Consider the following 18,246-nt stretch of genomic DNA (forward strand, 5'->3'; position numbering starts at 1 on the left):
ATTGGAAAGTTAAATTATCTTACTATGACACGTCCTAATATTATTTATATGGTTAGTATATATTATCACCAATTGCTGAACATCGGAAGGCAGTAGAACAAGTTATGCATTACTTGAAAAGTGCTTCTGGACGTGGAGTTCTATATAGCAATCATGGTACTAGGATCAAATGTTTTTCAAATTTGGATTGGGCAGGATGTAAGGAAGATAAGAGATCTACTTTAGAATATTGTGTTTTTATTGGAGAAAACTTGATTTCGTGGAAGTGTAAGCACCAAAATGTGGTATCCCGATCAAGTGGGAAGCTGAATACAAAGCTATGACCAGGTCTGTGTGAAATCATATGGATATACCAACTCCTCAATAAAGTATGAATTAAAGTTTCAATGCCTACAAAGCTATGATGTGATAATCAAGTTGCATTTCACATTACTTTTAATCTAGTCTTTCATGAACGAAAGAAACACATTGAGCTTGATTTTCATTTCATTCGCAAGAAGATCTAACATGGCTTGTTTACTATCAGCTATGTGAAAATCGGAGAATACCCAGGGGATATTTTTAAAAAGGCTTCGAACAGGGTCTGGATTGATTATCTATGTAACAAGCTGGACATTATTAATATATATGTTCTAACTTGAGGGTGTGTGTTAAAGATTTGTAGGCTAAATCTTATGATTAACATATTGTAATTAATGTAGGGAGCTTTATATTTGTATATATACCCATACATTTGATGAATAATATATGCGAGAAATAGTATTCTCTATTTGCCTCGTGACCCTACATCCCTCCTTAGTTCTTGGACTGATTTGATGGCAAATTCTACGATTTGGAAATTTATTCCGGGTGTTGTTCTTTGGTCTATTTGGAAACATAGAAACTCTATTGTATTCGAGAATCGGGACCTAGACAGGTCTTCCCTCTTCTACATCATCAGATTTAGATTGGCTAAGTGGTTTTTAGCCAAGTTCCATCTTGTTTCCATCTCGGTTGATTCGTTGATTGCTGATCCCTCTCTAGCAGACGGGCTCAAGTGCTCAAAGGTTCACAGTAGGCCTTTGCAGAGATGGCTTCCTCCTCCTGTGGATTTCTTCAAATTCAATGTTGATGGAGCTGTTAGAAAAGATGGGTTGGAAGGAGGCATTGGGGGCATTCTTAGAGACTCAAATGGCTTCACTATTGCGTCGTTTTCAGAAAGTGTCGGACCTGGCCCTCCTCCATTAGCCGAATTGAAGGCAATTAGAAAAGGAACTGAAATTTTCTTTTCCTCAGTTTGGTCAACTAAGGGTAGATTGATACTGGAGAGTGATTGTAAAACAGCTGTGGAATGGATTCAGTCGCCTTCTTCTGCTCATGTCTACTTTAGCAATCTAGTCAAGGAAATCATGTCTTTTGTATTGTGTAGGGCGTTAATTGTGAAGTTGATTCCTATGGGTTGTAATTGGGAGGTTGATAAACTATCTAAAGAAGGGGTTGGGTGATTATCTGGATACATCTAGGATGTTTTCTGTGTATTTAGAGGATAGTCTTTTCTGATGTATTACAAAGGATTATTGTGGTTCTTATGATATATCAATAAAATGATGTACTCTTTTCCTCCTTCCGCTAGTTGCTCTTTTCCTTCATGAAAGGGGCAATTATGAAGGGGGTTTTAATGATACCTCCTACTTTTATCAACAAAAAAAACCCAAACCAACTGCACATACTTGTGAGATAATCATTAATAGAAATTTCTAGAACTTAAACTTTGTTCCCAGAAACCAAAATGGTCCTAAACCTGTATGTTTCCACCCCTTTAATGCCTAAAGCTTAGCCTGTTTCCCTACTCTAAAAATAACTAAATTTATTGAATCTAAGCCAATATGAGCTCATAGTAAGATATTGCAAATATTTCCTCAATTACAGTTGGTGTATAATTTCCAAAGGGGCAAGCAACTAAACCAACTTAAGTTTTAGCACACGGCTAAATAAAAATAATAGTAATATAAGGAAAAATGCTATGGACTTACTTTGAGCCAGTCATACTTGGTTATAGATGTCGTTGTGCATGACCAATCAAGTACGCATCGTAATTCATAAAGAAATGGTAGAGCCCGATATAGTCTATAGGCTAGGTAATTAATTATTGAAATCTTGCTGGTCAAAAACTGCATATACAAGGTGATTTTCTGAGGAATTCCATGTCGAATTTGTACACCCTGAAGTGCTAAAGAAACTGCTTTAGCAAGAAATATAGCACGGATTGCTAGCCGTCCAGCATGCTGGCCGGAAGGTTCCATCTGCCAAGCACACTTTGTAATTGAATACGTGAAGAGAACAAGATTAAAAAGATAGAAAATAACTTTTCCTGTGGCGAATGAACAGAGATAAAGTATGCGATCAACAACAATCAAGAAAAAGATGATCTGCATGAAAGAATTTGACCGAATTAGGATTTAGATCACAATATATTAGGCATGATAGCTTAAGAGAGAATGCAAAGAAAAAGATAACTAAGCTGTGATGAATACTCGTGTATATGCAGATCACTGTTGATCTTACCATTAAGATAATCACACTCTATAGGAAATTGATCTTCTAGTTGATAAACATTTAGAAGATCACTGTTGTTCTTTATGACAGATTGGTAGAAAATTGCAACCAAGAAAAACACGGTAAGATCAGCAACAAATATGTAAGCATAGAGATCAAATTCCCTTTTTCCACCACCAACAACAGAGAGTATTTGGTATGGGAATCCCATCTCTTCAACAAACCCAGCATGCCGTGCCTGGAGAATTTCTTTTGCCACATCAGCTGCTGGAGTTAGAGACTTGTACCAACCTCCTGGCATACATCCTATCAAACGAGATGCATAAAGCACCTCAAAAACAACCAAAGCCACGTTTTGATCTTCTTGACTTCTTTCAATGCTTTGAACCTGAACCCTACTAGCAAGTGGACAATGACCTCGGACTTTTTCAGTACATCTCTTATCATGAACTACCCTGAGCAGATGATTTATTCCAGACTCGACCCTTTCTGGCTGAACCCCATCATTTGGCCACAAGTGAACATCCATTGACACTTGAACAAAATAAGGTGGAGTTTCTGCTCCCTGTATCAATGATTTCCAGTACCAGAAGAATCTTCTAATTACTTGTTTCACCATATTTATTACAAATTGGAGAGACTTCGATACCCTTTTTCTCCAGCTGTAGTTCACAAGAACCTCTTTTCTATAAAAAGAACTCCATTTATTGAAGTTAAAGTCAGTAGAGAACATCCATTCACCATCTTTTGCACTTATAGAGCTCTGTATGAGGGTAAATAAGTAGACAAGAAATAGAGGCAACGAACACACAACAAAAGATGACTTGATTTCACAAGTAGGAACCCCTATGTTACGTAGAAGGTCTGAATTCACACTCAATCCACAATGCTGGATTACAATTTGATACATATACTGAAGCAAAATATAAACCTCTGTGTAAATTAGCATAATAACCCAGAAGATATAAGTTGGACCAGTATTCACACATAGAGCATACAAGAAAAGAGCTGCAAGATACACCATAGAAAGTAAACCGAAGTTCCATAGAAAAACAAGGACAAATAAGCAGTAGCACACAACATTGCTATTAGACTGCATTTGGGACCATATATGGCATAAGATCCTTCTCAGCTGCAAACTTGTAGCATCAGAACTTTTATCAGATTTTCGAGAAGAAGAATGGTTCAAATGCATATTCTGCATCTTTTGGCTCTCCGTCTCATCATATGCCTCACCCTTGACAGAAGATCCCTCATTCATATCTGAATCTTCAGATTTTATGTTCAGGAAATTAGCAAGGCTATTAACTGCCTGATTTCCAATAGACTGTACGTGTGAAACACCATCACCTAGGAGGTTTACAGCAGAAATTAAAGGATTGTCCTTTGATCGGCTTTTCCTCCTTTTCCCTGTATCAAAAATAGCACAATCAGCATCATGTTCAATTTCACTGATCTCACAAGGTCTATATTCCATTGAATTCTTAGGGGGTTCCACTACTTCAGGATTTTCTCCTTTTATATGAGCAGCATATGCACGTGCATCAAGAGGAAATACTGAATCCTCCTTAAGAACTCGCTTTTGCTTCCAAAGAGTGTTTTCCTCTTTTTCAGGAGGCCCAACATCCCGATTTGAGGTCAGAGAAACAGTTCTACTCTGTAGGCCTTCATCATCATGAGACAAATCCCTCAGAGTTGCAGTTGAGTTCGTGCTATGAATCTGTATTTGCAAGTTAAGCATCTCAGATTTCATGTTCTCCACTTGCAAGTTGCGCTGATGTTGCTTCTCCTCAGATTCAATACTCTGTTGTAACTGTGCAGTTTTCCATGCAGCTTTTTTCTCTTGCTCACGTACAATTGCACCAATTTGCTCTGCTTCAAGATATCTTGACACGTAAGCAGACTCTTGGGAGCAAAACATATATGACTGAAGAGATACCAACATAAATATGATAATCTCCACAAGTACAGATCTGGAAGTAATTCGAAATCCATAGTCATACTTTGAAAATCCAATGACTTCATATAAGTTGACAGTTTTGCACTTCCCAGAACTAAACTCCCGTACGAAAGGAGATTGATAGGCAAGAGAAAGAACTATGACCGCAAAGTTGTAGATACACAGGAATTTGAACATTTTATTCTTCTTCTTGAGAATTTCAAGTCTCATCCGAGAAAATACAAGAGCAAAAGCAAGATAACCAAGGTGCAGAATATCATACTCAAGAGTTCCAGTAATCAAAATCAGTACCAGGACAAGGTCCAATAGATGGCAATAACAATAAAGTCTTATATAGTCAAGAAAGGTCCACGTGCTTTTGGTTTCAAAAGAGAGTTCTCACCAAACAAATAAATTTTCACGTTGAGACGTCATTTGCAAATATGTTGATGACCCTGAGAAATAGGGAGACTGATCTGCACGAAGTTTGAAGCAAGCCAGCAGAAAGACCAAAAAGTAGCTTATAAGCATTCGGGGATCATCAATGATCAGTCCTACAGGAAAAGGGGGAATCACTTGCAGATGCTTGAAACTTCTTTAAAGTGCACATGGAACACATTTAAAATCGATAGATAAACATGGACCATTGACATAGAAGGAATAATATCAACTCTTCCGAGCATAAGCAAATTAAAAACAAGTTATAAAGCAGTCTAAAAGTTGTTCAAATACCGAAATGAAATATACCATACTTCTTTCCAACAGGGAAAAGAAAAATAAGGATTTAAGACGTGTCCAAGTAGCATACAGGATAATGATAAGACAAAGAACATTAAAATAAGTCAAATTTTCTTCTAGGAGTAAAAAAGAGAAGTATGAACTGTTCTTTGCTTGTCTTCCTCTTTAAGGTGCAATTAGTATATGGATTAAGAGAGCAATACCTAGCCAACAGCTCCTACAATACTGGAAATATGAAGCTGAGCTCTTCCCGCAGTCATGGCAACGTATTTCAGTCTGATTTGGTTGATTCAGAGGAAACATACTCTTCCAGAGGGCAATATACTCAAGGATGAGAATGGAAGCAAAGAAGAATACAAGCACCGGCCAGAGTTTACGTATTATCCAACGATCCAAAAGGACACAAACAACAAGCACCACAATATATAGCATAGATATGGCATTCAACAAAGCGAAACTCGCAAGAAGCAAAGCAATCATGTTAATCTCAAGACCAAGAAGGTTAAACATGTTTTCTATCCAGAATTTCAAACATATTTTTAGGAGAGCCTTCTGTGTTTCGAATCTTTCTTCCCTTAAAACAAGGATCTTCTTCTTTTTCCACTTATGACTCTCCTTGCCGCTTCCCCAGAGATATCCTAATGAACATTTTCCCATGCTGCTAACCTCGGAGCCTCCTGCTTTGGAGGACACGGTAGGAGTTGCTTGAGATAAAGCAGCATTCAAAGATGACCACGAATTGTTTGCTTCTTTGACTTCTCTTATAGGTACCATTCCAACAGTAGATGACATATCTTCCCTATTAAACAAGAAGCCGTTAGTGAAGGCATCCTCTGCTGACAAAAATAAAGGACAAGGCTCATCCCAATTGCCTCTGTTTGAAATAACACTTGGCATATTATCCAACCAAAAGAAAACATTGTACTGAAGGATGCAAGCAGAAATTACCAGCACCTTTCCCCTCAAGCCCGATTCTACACCCCAAAATCCCAGCTCATACGCACGGAGACCCAGAATGAGTGACAGATCAGAATGTTTTTGCCCTGGAAACATTCCAGCTTGTTTACCCCACATCTGAAAAAGATACTCCGTTGTGACCAGAAATCCGGTATAAACTAAGAATGATTTGGATGGGATCCGAGAAGCCTTAGGTAAAGTTGAACATATGATAAGCCCAAGTAGATACAAGAATCCAAAAGCAGAAATTGGAGACAAAGACGCATAGAATAATGCGACAAACAGGATCTTCTGACTGTGCCAAATCAGAAATCGCCTAGTAAAGCCAAGAACCCCAGAATATAAAGGATTGGCAAAACCAGCCCTGTTGTTCTTTCTCCTTTCATAGCTATAAAGTAGCATCACAATTAAAACTGCTAGAGATTGCCAAATATTATCCAACAATGAAGCTTCAGGCTCATAACCCAAATAAAAATGCAGATCCATAAATCCAGACAACCAAATCCTAAAGCTGCTAAAACTGCTTAAGCTATAGACAAAAATGAACACCATGACAGCATATGTTTTTAATGGAAACCATAAGCGATTTCTTGTTCTGTCACCAAGTTGTCTTCCAATTATCCAAACAAGAAGAAGGAAGATGTATCCAAACGATATATAGTTGGGTGTTACCATGAGAACTGTAAGAAGAATAGTCAGCAGAGCAATGTAGGTTCCACATGCTCTATACATTGATAAAAAATTCTGCCCAATTCCACTAAGGAATGATGCTATCGTTCTCTCTGAAATTACATAAAACACATAAGTACATAATGCTGTCACTAGAGCAGTAGTGGTAAAAGTGGTGCTAGAAATGTTGGTAAATAAATCATTAAAAGCAATAACACACTACAATAAGTACAACTATTATTGAAGATCTTTAAGACTCCAATTTCATGAGAAAACATTCATCTCAAGATCAGGCTAAGAACCAGCCACAGTCCAAACATTCTAAAACCATTCTCTATCATGTTTAGATCCATAAAACCCGCTAATACAGGGTATATATCAACTTGTACTAGTTTCCGTAAGTCCATTTGCTATAACCTTTGAATGAATTGTTGAGCATGCAACTTACCAAGTACTCTATCTAGAGTACAACCACAGACGTATAAAAAAGATTGTCAATCTTACTACTAAGTTTCTGACATATTCATTTCCCATAAGCTAAAAATAAAGGACAAGTAGGTAAGTTTTATTGTAGCATTTGCAACTAATATTGGAAAACTGAACCCTTTTTCTAGGCATAAAGGAGATTAACCATAAGAAAGATTATCGTGGCAGAAGGATGTATGTGGGGATACATATACTGACAAGAGGACAGATTTGTTTAAACCAGCTCTCAAGATGCTAAACCCAATGATTAATAAAATCCTAAGGCACTCTTTTCCTCCCTCCAATGATTAAGGAACTTTCCCAAGAATTCCTTTAATCAAGAAGGGGGTTTTTAATGAGGCCTGTAATTTCTATCAAAAAAAAAAAAAGACGCTAAACCCAAAAGGAGGACAAGGGCTGTGCTGCACAATTGCTGAGAATGAAAATAGCACCTCAAATCCACGGTTATGAATTGCACAAACGCAACCAAGCAAAGCTATTTCAGAAAGTTCCACGAGCTTTGATTAAGGAGACCTGCATCAAGTTAGAGAAAATAGTTTAGTCTGTTTCTCTTTCCCGGGAAAGAATTCCATACTTCCATCTTAAGTCAACAAGCAAATAAAACAAAGCATACCTAAATGCGACATTATTTCCAAACTCCAGGAGCCTTTTTGCTCCAAAGCATCAGAGATCAAATCAATCTGAAGAAGGTATACTAATGCAAAGTGAGCTTCACAAAGAAGAATCAGAGACCCGCGTATCTTTCTGCTGATGTTGTGGCTCAAAAGATAGATCAAAAAGAAAATTACTGAAGCAGAGGTAAGAACATAAAAGCCAATTAGAAAGTACCATGGAAAAACTCAAAAGTAATATCAATTTGCACTTGCTTATGTGAATCCTCCAAGAACATTGGGCAAAATCCTTATGATAAATGTCAATTTTAACTTAACTAAGTACTATAACATACAAGGTTTAATAAAACATACTGTATACAGCATGGATAAATTCAGGTTTCATTGCTATGATAAATATCAGAGCAAGCATGATTGCTCGAGAACATTTCCGTAGTCCCCATGCAATTGTAGCCACTATGAATACCTTGGTCTCTCCATCCACTGAAAGTAAACGATATGAGAAAATGAATATACAGATTAAAAGTATAATTAACGTCCTTTTGCATCCATGAACAATCTCAAAATAGATCAGAAATAGGAAAGTAGCAGTCTAATGGTTATACCCGAGAAGCAGATTGTAAAATATTAGGAAGAGAATATTTTCATGTATTTTATTCATCCACATTATGGGTATATATACAAGTATAAAATTCCTATAATATGTAAAATAATATTCTGCATTAATTAGGTAATATCATACATTAAATACAATATATATCAACCTTAATATTTAGCCTGTAAATGTGTAACATTCTCCCTCAGGTTAGAGCATAATATTAATCATGTGCAGCTTGTTACATAGATAATCAATCCTAGCCTCATTAAGAGCCTTTGTGAAAATATCGCCTAGTTGTTCAACAGTTTTCACCTACCCAATAGTAATCAAACCTTGTTGGATCTTTTCGCAAATGAAATGACAATCAACCTCAATTTGTTTTGTTCGTTCATGGAAGACTGAACTATAAGCAATGTGAAACGCAACCTGATTATCACACCATACCTTTGCAAGTACTGAAACCTTAAATATAACTCCATTGAGGAGCTGATATATGATTTCGCACACAAACTTGTTTATAGCAATCTATTCAGCTCTGCATTGAATCGTGAGATCATATTTTGTTTCTTACTCTTTCATGAAATCAAATTTCCTCTAACAAACACAGAATATCATGAGGTAAATCTTCTATTTTCCTTATATCTTGTCCTATCCAAGTCTGGAAAACATTTGATCGCAATATGACCACGATTGTCACATAGAATTTCATGTACAGGAACAGTTTTCAAATAATACAGAACTTATTCTACTGCCTTCCAATGATTGACAATTGGTGATGATATATATTGGCTCAACACACTAATCGGATAAATAATAGCAGGACATGTCATAATAAGATAATTCAACTTTCCAATAAGTCTTTTGTACCTCTCAGCATATGCATATAATCATCTTTTATGGTTAATTGCAAATTCGGACCATTGGAGTATTACATGATTTAGCACCCAATTTTCACGACTTCGATAGTAATCAAAGATATACTTCCTAAGATAGAAAGATTTCACTCTTATCCTAACTTCAACTCCCAAGAAATATTTTAATATTCCCAAGTCTTTGGTGAACTAAGCATGGAGAAATGACTTCAAAGATGAAATTTCGCTAGAGTCACCACTATTGATTACAATATCGTCCACATATAGAACTAATAGAATAATGCTTCCATCAAACTTTTTAGAGAAAAAAAGAATGATTTGATTTGCTCTTCTGCATCATGAACTTCTCAATAGTCTTATTAAACTTCTCAAACCATACCCAAGGACTCTGTTTCAAGTAATATAGAGATTTTTTTCAAATGACATACTTTTTCATACTCCCCCTAAGCAACAAAATCAGGTGTTTACTTCATATACACCTCTTGAAGATTACCAATGAAGAAATGCATTCTTTACGTCTAATTGATGCAAAGGTCAGTAAAAAAATTGTTGCAATAAGATAAATAATCTGCCTTCCAATGATTGACAATTGGTGATGATATTTATTGGCTCAACACACTAATCGGATAAATAATAGCAGAACGTGTCATAGTAAGATAATTCAACTTTCCAATAAGTCTTTTGTACCTCTCAGGATATGTATATAACCATCTTTTATGGTTAATTGCAAATTCGGACGATTGGAGTATTACATGATTTAGTACCCAATTTTCATGACTTCGATAGTAAATCAAACATATACTTCCTAAGAAAGATTTCACTCTTATCCTAACTTCAACTCCCAAGAAATATTTTAATATTCTCAAGTCTTTGGTGAACTAAGCATGGAGAAACGACTTCAAAGATGAAATTTCGCTAGAGTGACCACTATTGATTACACTATCATCCACATATAGAACTAATAGAATAATGCTTCCATCAAACTTTTTAGAGAAAAAAAAAGAATGATTTGATTTGCTCTTCTGCATCATGAACTTCTCAATAGTCTTATTAAACTTCTCAAACCAAACCCAAGGACTCTGTTTCAAGTAATATAGAGATTTTTTTCAAATGACATACTTTTTCTTACTCCCATTAAGCCCATTAACATGGTCAACATTATCATGCCCCAAGGAGACCTCACCCCTGTTAACCACCCATTCTCTCTCTTCTGTACCAGCCCCCAACCTTCTCTGCTGTCCCTGGACATCACCCAAAACTGTCTCCTCTGCACATAAGTCAACTGCCACTAAATTTTGAAAAACCCCTTTTCCTTTCAACCGCCCATCGAAAATTGTTCGCTCCCCTTGTGACGAGTCCAAGACCCATGCTTGAACACTATTTTGAATATCTGACAACGCCTGCTTACCCACCCTCCCTTCCTACACTTCGATGTCTTCCCCATTACTCTCTTCCGGCAAGATATCCTCCTCATTATTTACTGTTCCGTCATCTTCAACCACATCATCTAACTCCGGAAAAAAAATCTTCACTTCCTTCCACCTTAATCTTAATCATGAACGATCTCCCATACGTATTAATAGTGACATGGGGAGGAATATCAAAAGGACTTTCAACTCTCAATAGCATATGAGCAACTCTACAATCCACTCTTTTAGCAGTTTGTTCCTGTATCTTAACTAGTTTGCCCCATCTTGACGCCAAGCTTGTGAAGAAAGGAACTGACCAACAGTTTAGAGGAACACCAATCGTAGAAACTGCACAATAAGGTAATGGCACACCCTCTTCATCCATAACGTCCTCTAACCTTTCAAACCAGATAGATGAATAAGTTTGGCATACTCATCCATAGATAGTGTAACAAACTCTACATATGTGTTATACATACTCGCAAAAAATAATACAAGAATAGATTATCCAAAATATATTAAAACCTGTCGTAACCAACTACCATACCAAAAATGATAAATAACCCTCAAGTAGACAGCAAATGATAGTTAACCCACAAGTAGGCAGCTAATGCCAGCAAAATGGAGGGGACATTAGCAAAGAGGTTCGAATGAATAGTACCAAAAGGAGAAACCCACACGAAATCGAACCGGAAACAAAAATCAACTACAGGGCTTCGGTCGGAATCAGGAGTCGACGTCGGTGAAAGAAAATGGCAACGGAAACACCTCTCACGTGTCGGCGCGTGGAGAATCAATGAAAACTTCTAATGGCGTGTGGGACTCATGCACAATGAATCTGATGATCGGACGTTGGTGACTGACCGATCGGCGCATTGTGGACCTTGAAAATGTTGACGGAAGAGCCTCTAAAAGGTTCCCTTCGAAGAATGGAAGTAAGCTCTTTCGACACCCAAACGGCCCAAAAAAAACTACTTTTGAAACTCTAAAATTGTTTTAGGACCTCTGATACCATTCAAAATATTAGGAAGAGAATACTTTCTTGTATTTTATTCATCAACATTACGAGTATATACAAGTATAAAATTCCTATAATATGTAAAGTAATATCATACATAACTAGGAAATATCATACATTAAATACAATATATATCACCCCTAAAATTTAGCCTGTAAATCTATAACACAGATATAATAAATAAAACCTAAGAAAGTAATCTGTTTTATCTGCTATCTGGAAGCAAGAACATGAGAAACAAATTTTTTAAATGATATATTAACAAAAGAAACTAAAATATCTTGAAGCTTGCTGTTGTAAAATAGAAATCTACTCCGTAAATGCACAACTCTAGAATTACATCCCTTCTAAGGAATCATAAATATATATTCTGAAGCCAGTCTATTAATCATCTTCAAATGCACATGCCAAAAAAGAATTTGATAGCATTCATAATATAGATCTTCATACCTTCCACAGTACAGTTGTTTGATGATAGTGCAGCCTCATCAGATAAGTAGAGGAAAACCGAGTTATTTACGAGATTACCCAAAGCAACCAGAATTCCGAGACAAAACTGTGCAAGCAAAAATAATCCTGGTATGGGATAATGCCAAAATCCAATCATATCCCAAATTTCCATATCCTGCATGAGTCCAGAGATTCATAAAAACATAAGAAAAATTAAACTTGAACCATTTAAATGTATGATAAAGAAGAATCTGCAAACCTCGAAAAGAGAGTACCTTCCCAAAATTCCTATTCAAGAATGCAAATGCCACATTGAATATATAGGTGCTAACAGCCCACGAAAGAATGAAGACAAGAAGGAGCCCATTTAACCGGTGTAAATGAAACAGGGAAGGAAAGGAGTATAGAATGTAGCCAACATATACAAGTAGCCCAAAAGCACATAGACTGGCAAAATGAAAACTCCAAAAGGAAAGAGCAAATAAGGATACCTGTAAAATTCCACTGAAAAATTACATACAAACCTTAATATTGATAAAATCAAATAAAGACCTAGGAGAGGTTAGCAACATCTAGTAAGAGGTTGTGATCATACTGGAAAACCATAAGTGAAAAAGTTGATGGTGAAAGTCCGGAAAACTACCTGTCGTAGTAAAACATTGGTATGCCTTACACCAGATCTGGAGAATTAGCTGTAGTCATTACATAACTGAAACAATTCATTGTTTAATGCGTGAAATTTTCTTTCTTTTTCCTCAAAAAACAGAAGCAGAAGCACAAATGATGGATGAACATCTTGTCCAATGTAGTTTATCAAAATGATAACACATATGTTGGTGAAAAAATCAGCATTAAGCTAGCAGAAAAAGGAAATTGTGAATTAAGGGTGGTAATTCAAATAATTCAAAATGATGGCTTCTCAAACATAATTGTGAGACAATTAATGATTTTGAAAAAGAAAATTTGTTCGCTCTTTTTCTTAGTATACTCTCACTACTACATCTTCCTATTTATCAGGATAGAAAAGCTTGCTCAAAATGGTATATCATAAAATAAACACTTTTAGGCTAAGAAAAGGAGAATTTCAAAAACAGATATAACGGTATAAATGATTGTTTGAATAAAAAAGCTACTTCTATATTAAAGATGCAAGAAAGTACTAAATCTATGAAAAAAAAACAAAGACCCTTGAGTTTGAAATTTATGGTGTATGCATAAATCTTCTCTCTTTTGAAGTATTTAAAGAAAAAGAACACAAGATGTATGTGTGTGTGTGTATGTGTATTACCTTGATTCACGAATGAAGAATGAATGCTTTGAGGGAAGTAGTTGCTCTGTCAAGTTACTTTCTTGCATGGACATGATAACATCCATTTCCTCCAAATCATATTTGACATAGGATAGCTGCACTACAAGTCGAAATATTTAAATAGAAGAATTATACACCCAGACGAAAACAGTATATAAATGTTTAAAAGCTTAACAACACTTTTAATGTAAGATCACAGGAAACCCAGACCTTAATAGAAGTTGGATAATGCCACTTAAGTAATATTCTCCCCTCATGTGTAGCTCACAGAACCCACGTATAGACAACCTCACCAGAGGTCGTCAATCTCACTTGGGGTTCCCCAGGAAGAACAATGTAACAGAACCTAGGCTCTAATACCATGTTAAGCAGCCTACCTGAAACCAATTGGTAGATGGAAAGACCTAACTTGTGCATAATACCCACACGAAAACCATACTCAACAAATGTGGGATAGCACCACTTAACAATTTTTGACATATACACAATCATACCAACATTGAGAAATTTTAGGGGGGGAGATAACTTTAAACCATCATAAAATTGTAATATCGAGAAAATACTAAATCATAAGGACGAATCAGATACAAGATACACTACAATGAAGTAGCTACATAAATCCAATATTCTAGGAACAGGGAAGAGTGTTTTGCACTTCATCTATCCTTTGTAATACAATATTCTAGGAACAGCTAGAATCTTATGAAATCAAATATATAGTAATGCAACTCCTGCATACCATGATGTAAAAATGTAGAAGAGAGGCAGCGGAGCAAATTTCAGGCCACTCAGACGTTGAAGATATTTTGAATAGACCAACAAATTCAGCTATCCTTTGTAACATATTTGAAAACTCTAAAGGGAGCTGATGCAAATAAAGCAAGACAATGATGAAGCCTGCATAAAGCTGGAGAGCCCTCCAGAACCTAGAGAAGGAAGTACCAAAACATAAGCTACTAAAGGTACTAACAGATGGTAAACATAAATTCATTGAAGAAGATAGTACATAGAACACTGGTCAGTAGTGTACAAAAAGTCACGAGGAAATCACCTGAAAAGTCCTAGAAAATTGCTTGTCAGAGACCAATCCACTAGCCCAACACAGCTACCAACAAAAAATGGCAAAGAAACCCATGAAGGATGGCTAATTCCCACAGCCAGCTGAATAGCAGGCAGAAGCAAACAGGAAGCAACTCTAAGATGGGAACCTTTCAAGAAAGAAACCATGGAAATAATTCTATCAGTATTAATTTAAATATAAATATTTGGGGTAACAAAAAAAAAACTCCACCTGTAGTTTTAGAACCCGAAGAAAAAAACAAAAAATTAGGAAATAAATGCTTTAAATTTAACTTATTTTTGGTTTTCTTTAAAGAGATCAACACAAGTACACCTCCTTGAAATAAAAAAAAAGGCTTAACGGTCACTGAGATTTATATGTAGAAAGTATAAAGTAGAACAAATTCGACTAAGCAGCAAGATGATTTCAGTTGCTAACCCATTGAAATAGTAGCCTATCAGGCTGACACCTTATATATTATTAATTCATTCTGCAAATATATTGATATCACCAATTTGGCAAGGATGCAACTCATAGATACTACAGAGCTATGATGCATAAAATACCAAGCATTTGTGCTCACAGTGCAATGATTGAGACAGAAACTTTACATCTGACTCAATCATATGAAACAAGCTTTTGTTTTAGAGGTCCAAGTGGCTAATTGATAAGCATTCAAGTAGGCTACACAGCTTAATAATTTCACCTCCAGCCCAGAAGGCAAAAGAGCAGTAGAGAAATATCCAAAGATCACAAGAACCTTCTTATAAAAAAAAAGATCACAAGAACCTACTATCATCGATCCATAATGAAAACAAGACATTGGAGCTGCTTTAGAAGAGCACAACTGGGAGAAGGGGTGTTGAACATGATTGAATCATTAACAAAGTGAATAAAATCAGCTCTTTCTCATATCCTCTGAATAATGGACAAATCACACAACATGCATATGGATCTGTTAAATGGATCCCTAGCTGGGTTGGGGAGAGTACAGAGTGCAACAATATAACCACATCAAAAACAATTAGAAAAATAAGGAAATACTTACAAACCTAAATGTTCAATAGCTGTTAAGAAACGACTCCAACAAGAATACTGCCATGGGACAAGACCAAATCTATTATCACGTATATCAAGCAAAGCAACAAATCCCGCTAGCAGTTGTACAACCAAGAAATAAACCACAGTAGGAGATTTCCAAGAATGGATTCTGCAAAAGCATGGCCAAATAGACAAATTGACAAATTTGCTGAGGAATTTCAGGGACAAAGGAACTAGAGAAAACAAAAATATATTCTTACATCGTAAAACCAATTAGTTTCATCCACCAAGCCTCACCTACGCTCTGTTTGTAACCTTTAACAGCCCATACAACGAGATATAAAGCTTGTGAAAGAAAAACAAGTAGGGAAAAGATGATAACTGGCCAAAGTAACAAATATTGCCTCCGGAAGCGAAATCCTACAAGAAATTAGTCCTACATTACTTTATATGAAATGATGATAACTCCAAATAAAGTATTAAGGAACAATAATCAGAAACACAAGTTAAACTTCTAAAGTGCAAGATGTCTAGAAATATCTCAAAACCCTTCTGTCGTTTTCTTAAATATATATAATCAAAGAAATAACAGATATAAAAAGGCACGGGATTACTTTAGCATTGAAGACTGTTGCCACTGAAACTAAAATTATGAACTTTGTAAAGTTTATTAGATTTAACTTTAAACAAAATCTAAATCACCAACCAAGTATAAATCTAGAGCAAAAATGTCAAACAAGTATGACCCTGCTGAATTATGGAATAGTATAACTATAGAAATTCAACAATAAAGCAAACTTTTACAACAAATTTTCATTGCTTGCCTATTTTAGGTGCAGTATACTGAATGAGAAGGAAGGCTATCAAATCAAAAAGAGAGATCAAACTCCAGTTGCTCAATGCAGCTTCAAGAAAAGAAAAACAGGTAAAATCCATTAATTGTGATGACTTAAGGGCATATATATTTTTTTAGGTCTACGCACAAAATAAATTGCAGCTTCTAAACAGTAACTCATAAATGAATATAGATGATAATATCAGCACTATGTGAAGATTACTCCCATGTGAGTGTACTGTGTAGACCTTTTGTAAGTTATCCATTTACAACTCTCTCAGCTTCTAATGATTAATAAAAACTGTGGTATTTCGCTTAAAATCAGGACTCAAAGTCCATTAACAACCAACCTATATCTCAGTAACACGAGTACCAATGAAGTACTTGCTTTCAAGTGACTTTTAATTAAGAGAAAACTTGTTTATCTTTTCAGGTTCCTAAGTGAAAAAAAAACCAGTTGAATAATAGCAGAATAGTTAAAAAGACAGATTGATTTACCAGGTCACTCTCAAAAGCAAATTTTAAACTAAGTTATAACGATAAACACGCACAATCATAAAAATAGCTCACATAATGCGTACAAATTGCGGTTTCCAACACAAACATATCATAAAATGAAATGTTATTAGGAGGAGAAAAAAATGGAAAAAATAAGAAACTTGCAGTCTCTTAGACATAGAGAATCAATTTATGAGGAAGAAAAAGGAAATTAAAATAATGAGAATAATAAACAAAAAATACCAATTAGGAGCAGCAGAGGCAAGAGAAATCCAGCAAGAAAATTCCCCATGAGAAGATTAGCTCTTTAATACCACCAACATCAGATCAGATTGAATCAAAGACAAAATTCGTTTCCAGGGTTTTCATTTCCATTAAAATCTACGAAAACTCACTTCGCTCCAAATCAAAATTTTCCCGGAAAAAAATAAAGGGAATTTTGAATCGACACCCAAGAAAGCTTTTTTTTATAGATATAAAAAATGATTTTCTTATATCCTAAAGTTCCATAATAATGGGAACCCACTAACGGCCAACTACTGATCCTATCAGAATTTCTCTATTTGCTGTTTAATTAGGAAAAGCCGAGGAATTGCAGTTCAAGTGTGGGGCTATAATGGTCATAAAAGATTGTTGCGAGCTTTAAGGGACATAGAGAAGGTTTGGTGGGAATCATGTGGTACAAGAGCGAGCGATGTCGTTTAATAGGTAACAACCGGTGCCAGTTTTAACATCGCAAAGATGGATTTCAATAAGAATTGTCTGAGAAAGTGTTGATCATTCATAATGTACTCGTCAATGTCGACGTCTATCTACGATCATGGCGTTTATCCAATTCTTCTTTCAATTTCAGAAATAACAATCCCGCGTTTTTCGTCTGCAGAAGAAGGCATTGCCGATGAAACAAATGAAGTAGATACCCAGACAGACAGCTGAGGAAGAAAAACAAATAAATAATTTATATCAATATTGCTTATATTTTTATAATTAAATTGACCTAATATATAAACAAGTTTAATTTTGAAAAATTAAATATACAAAACAATAAAATTCAGAGAAATTGTCTAATATAAAAAATAGATAATAATAATAATATCTTTGTTTTTAGGAAAGTTATTATTAATAATCTTATACCATCACCGTTATATAATATTATAAAACTAAATTAAATTATAACATTTTAGATAATAGTTTTAATGTTGATAGTCAAGACTCAAGAGT

At 35.5% G+C, this 18,246-nt stretch overlaps 1 protein-coding gene across 1 annotated transcript in view; it reads right to left on the reverse strand.

Annotated features, from left to right (window-relative positions):
* The window catches only part of LOC120141295 (piezo-type mechanosensitive ion channel homolog), a 30,451-nt gene extending 13,823 nt beyond the window's left edge, over window positions 1-16,628 (reverse strand). The window contains 17 exon segments of the mRNA XM_039156213.1: window positions 2,013-2,408; window positions 2,545-2,560; window positions 2,562-5,028; window positions 5,416-6,951; window positions 7,470-7,582; window positions 7,703-7,837; window positions 7,934-8,111; window positions 8,290-8,418; window positions 12,283-12,457; window positions 12,558-12,773; window positions 12,878-12,962; window positions 13,571-13,686; window positions 14,331-14,517; window positions 14,643-14,799; window positions 15,704-15,861; window positions 15,953-16,112; window positions 16,517-16,628. Coding sequence (XP_039012144.1) covers window positions 2,013-2,408; window positions 2,545-2,560; window positions 2,562-5,028; window positions 5,416-6,951; window positions 7,470-7,582; window positions 7,703-7,837; window positions 7,934-8,111; window positions 8,290-8,418; window positions 12,283-12,457; window positions 12,558-12,773; window positions 12,878-12,962; window positions 13,571-13,686; window positions 14,331-14,517; window positions 14,643-14,799; window positions 15,704-15,861; window positions 15,953-16,112; window positions 16,517-16,628 — 6,336 coding nt within the window.
* Window positions 16,629-18,246: the final 1,618 nt, after the last annotated feature.

This window comes from Hibiscus syriacus, unplaced genomic scaffold (assembly GCF_006381635.1).
Source record: "Hibiscus syriacus cultivar Baekdansim isolate YM2019G1 unplaced genomic scaffold, ASM638163v2 tig00110794_pilon, whole genome shotgun sequence".
In the NCBI taxonomy this organism is placed as follows: domain Eukaryota; kingdom Viridiplantae; phylum Streptophyta; class Magnoliopsida; order Malvales; family Malvaceae; genus Hibiscus; species Hibiscus syriacus.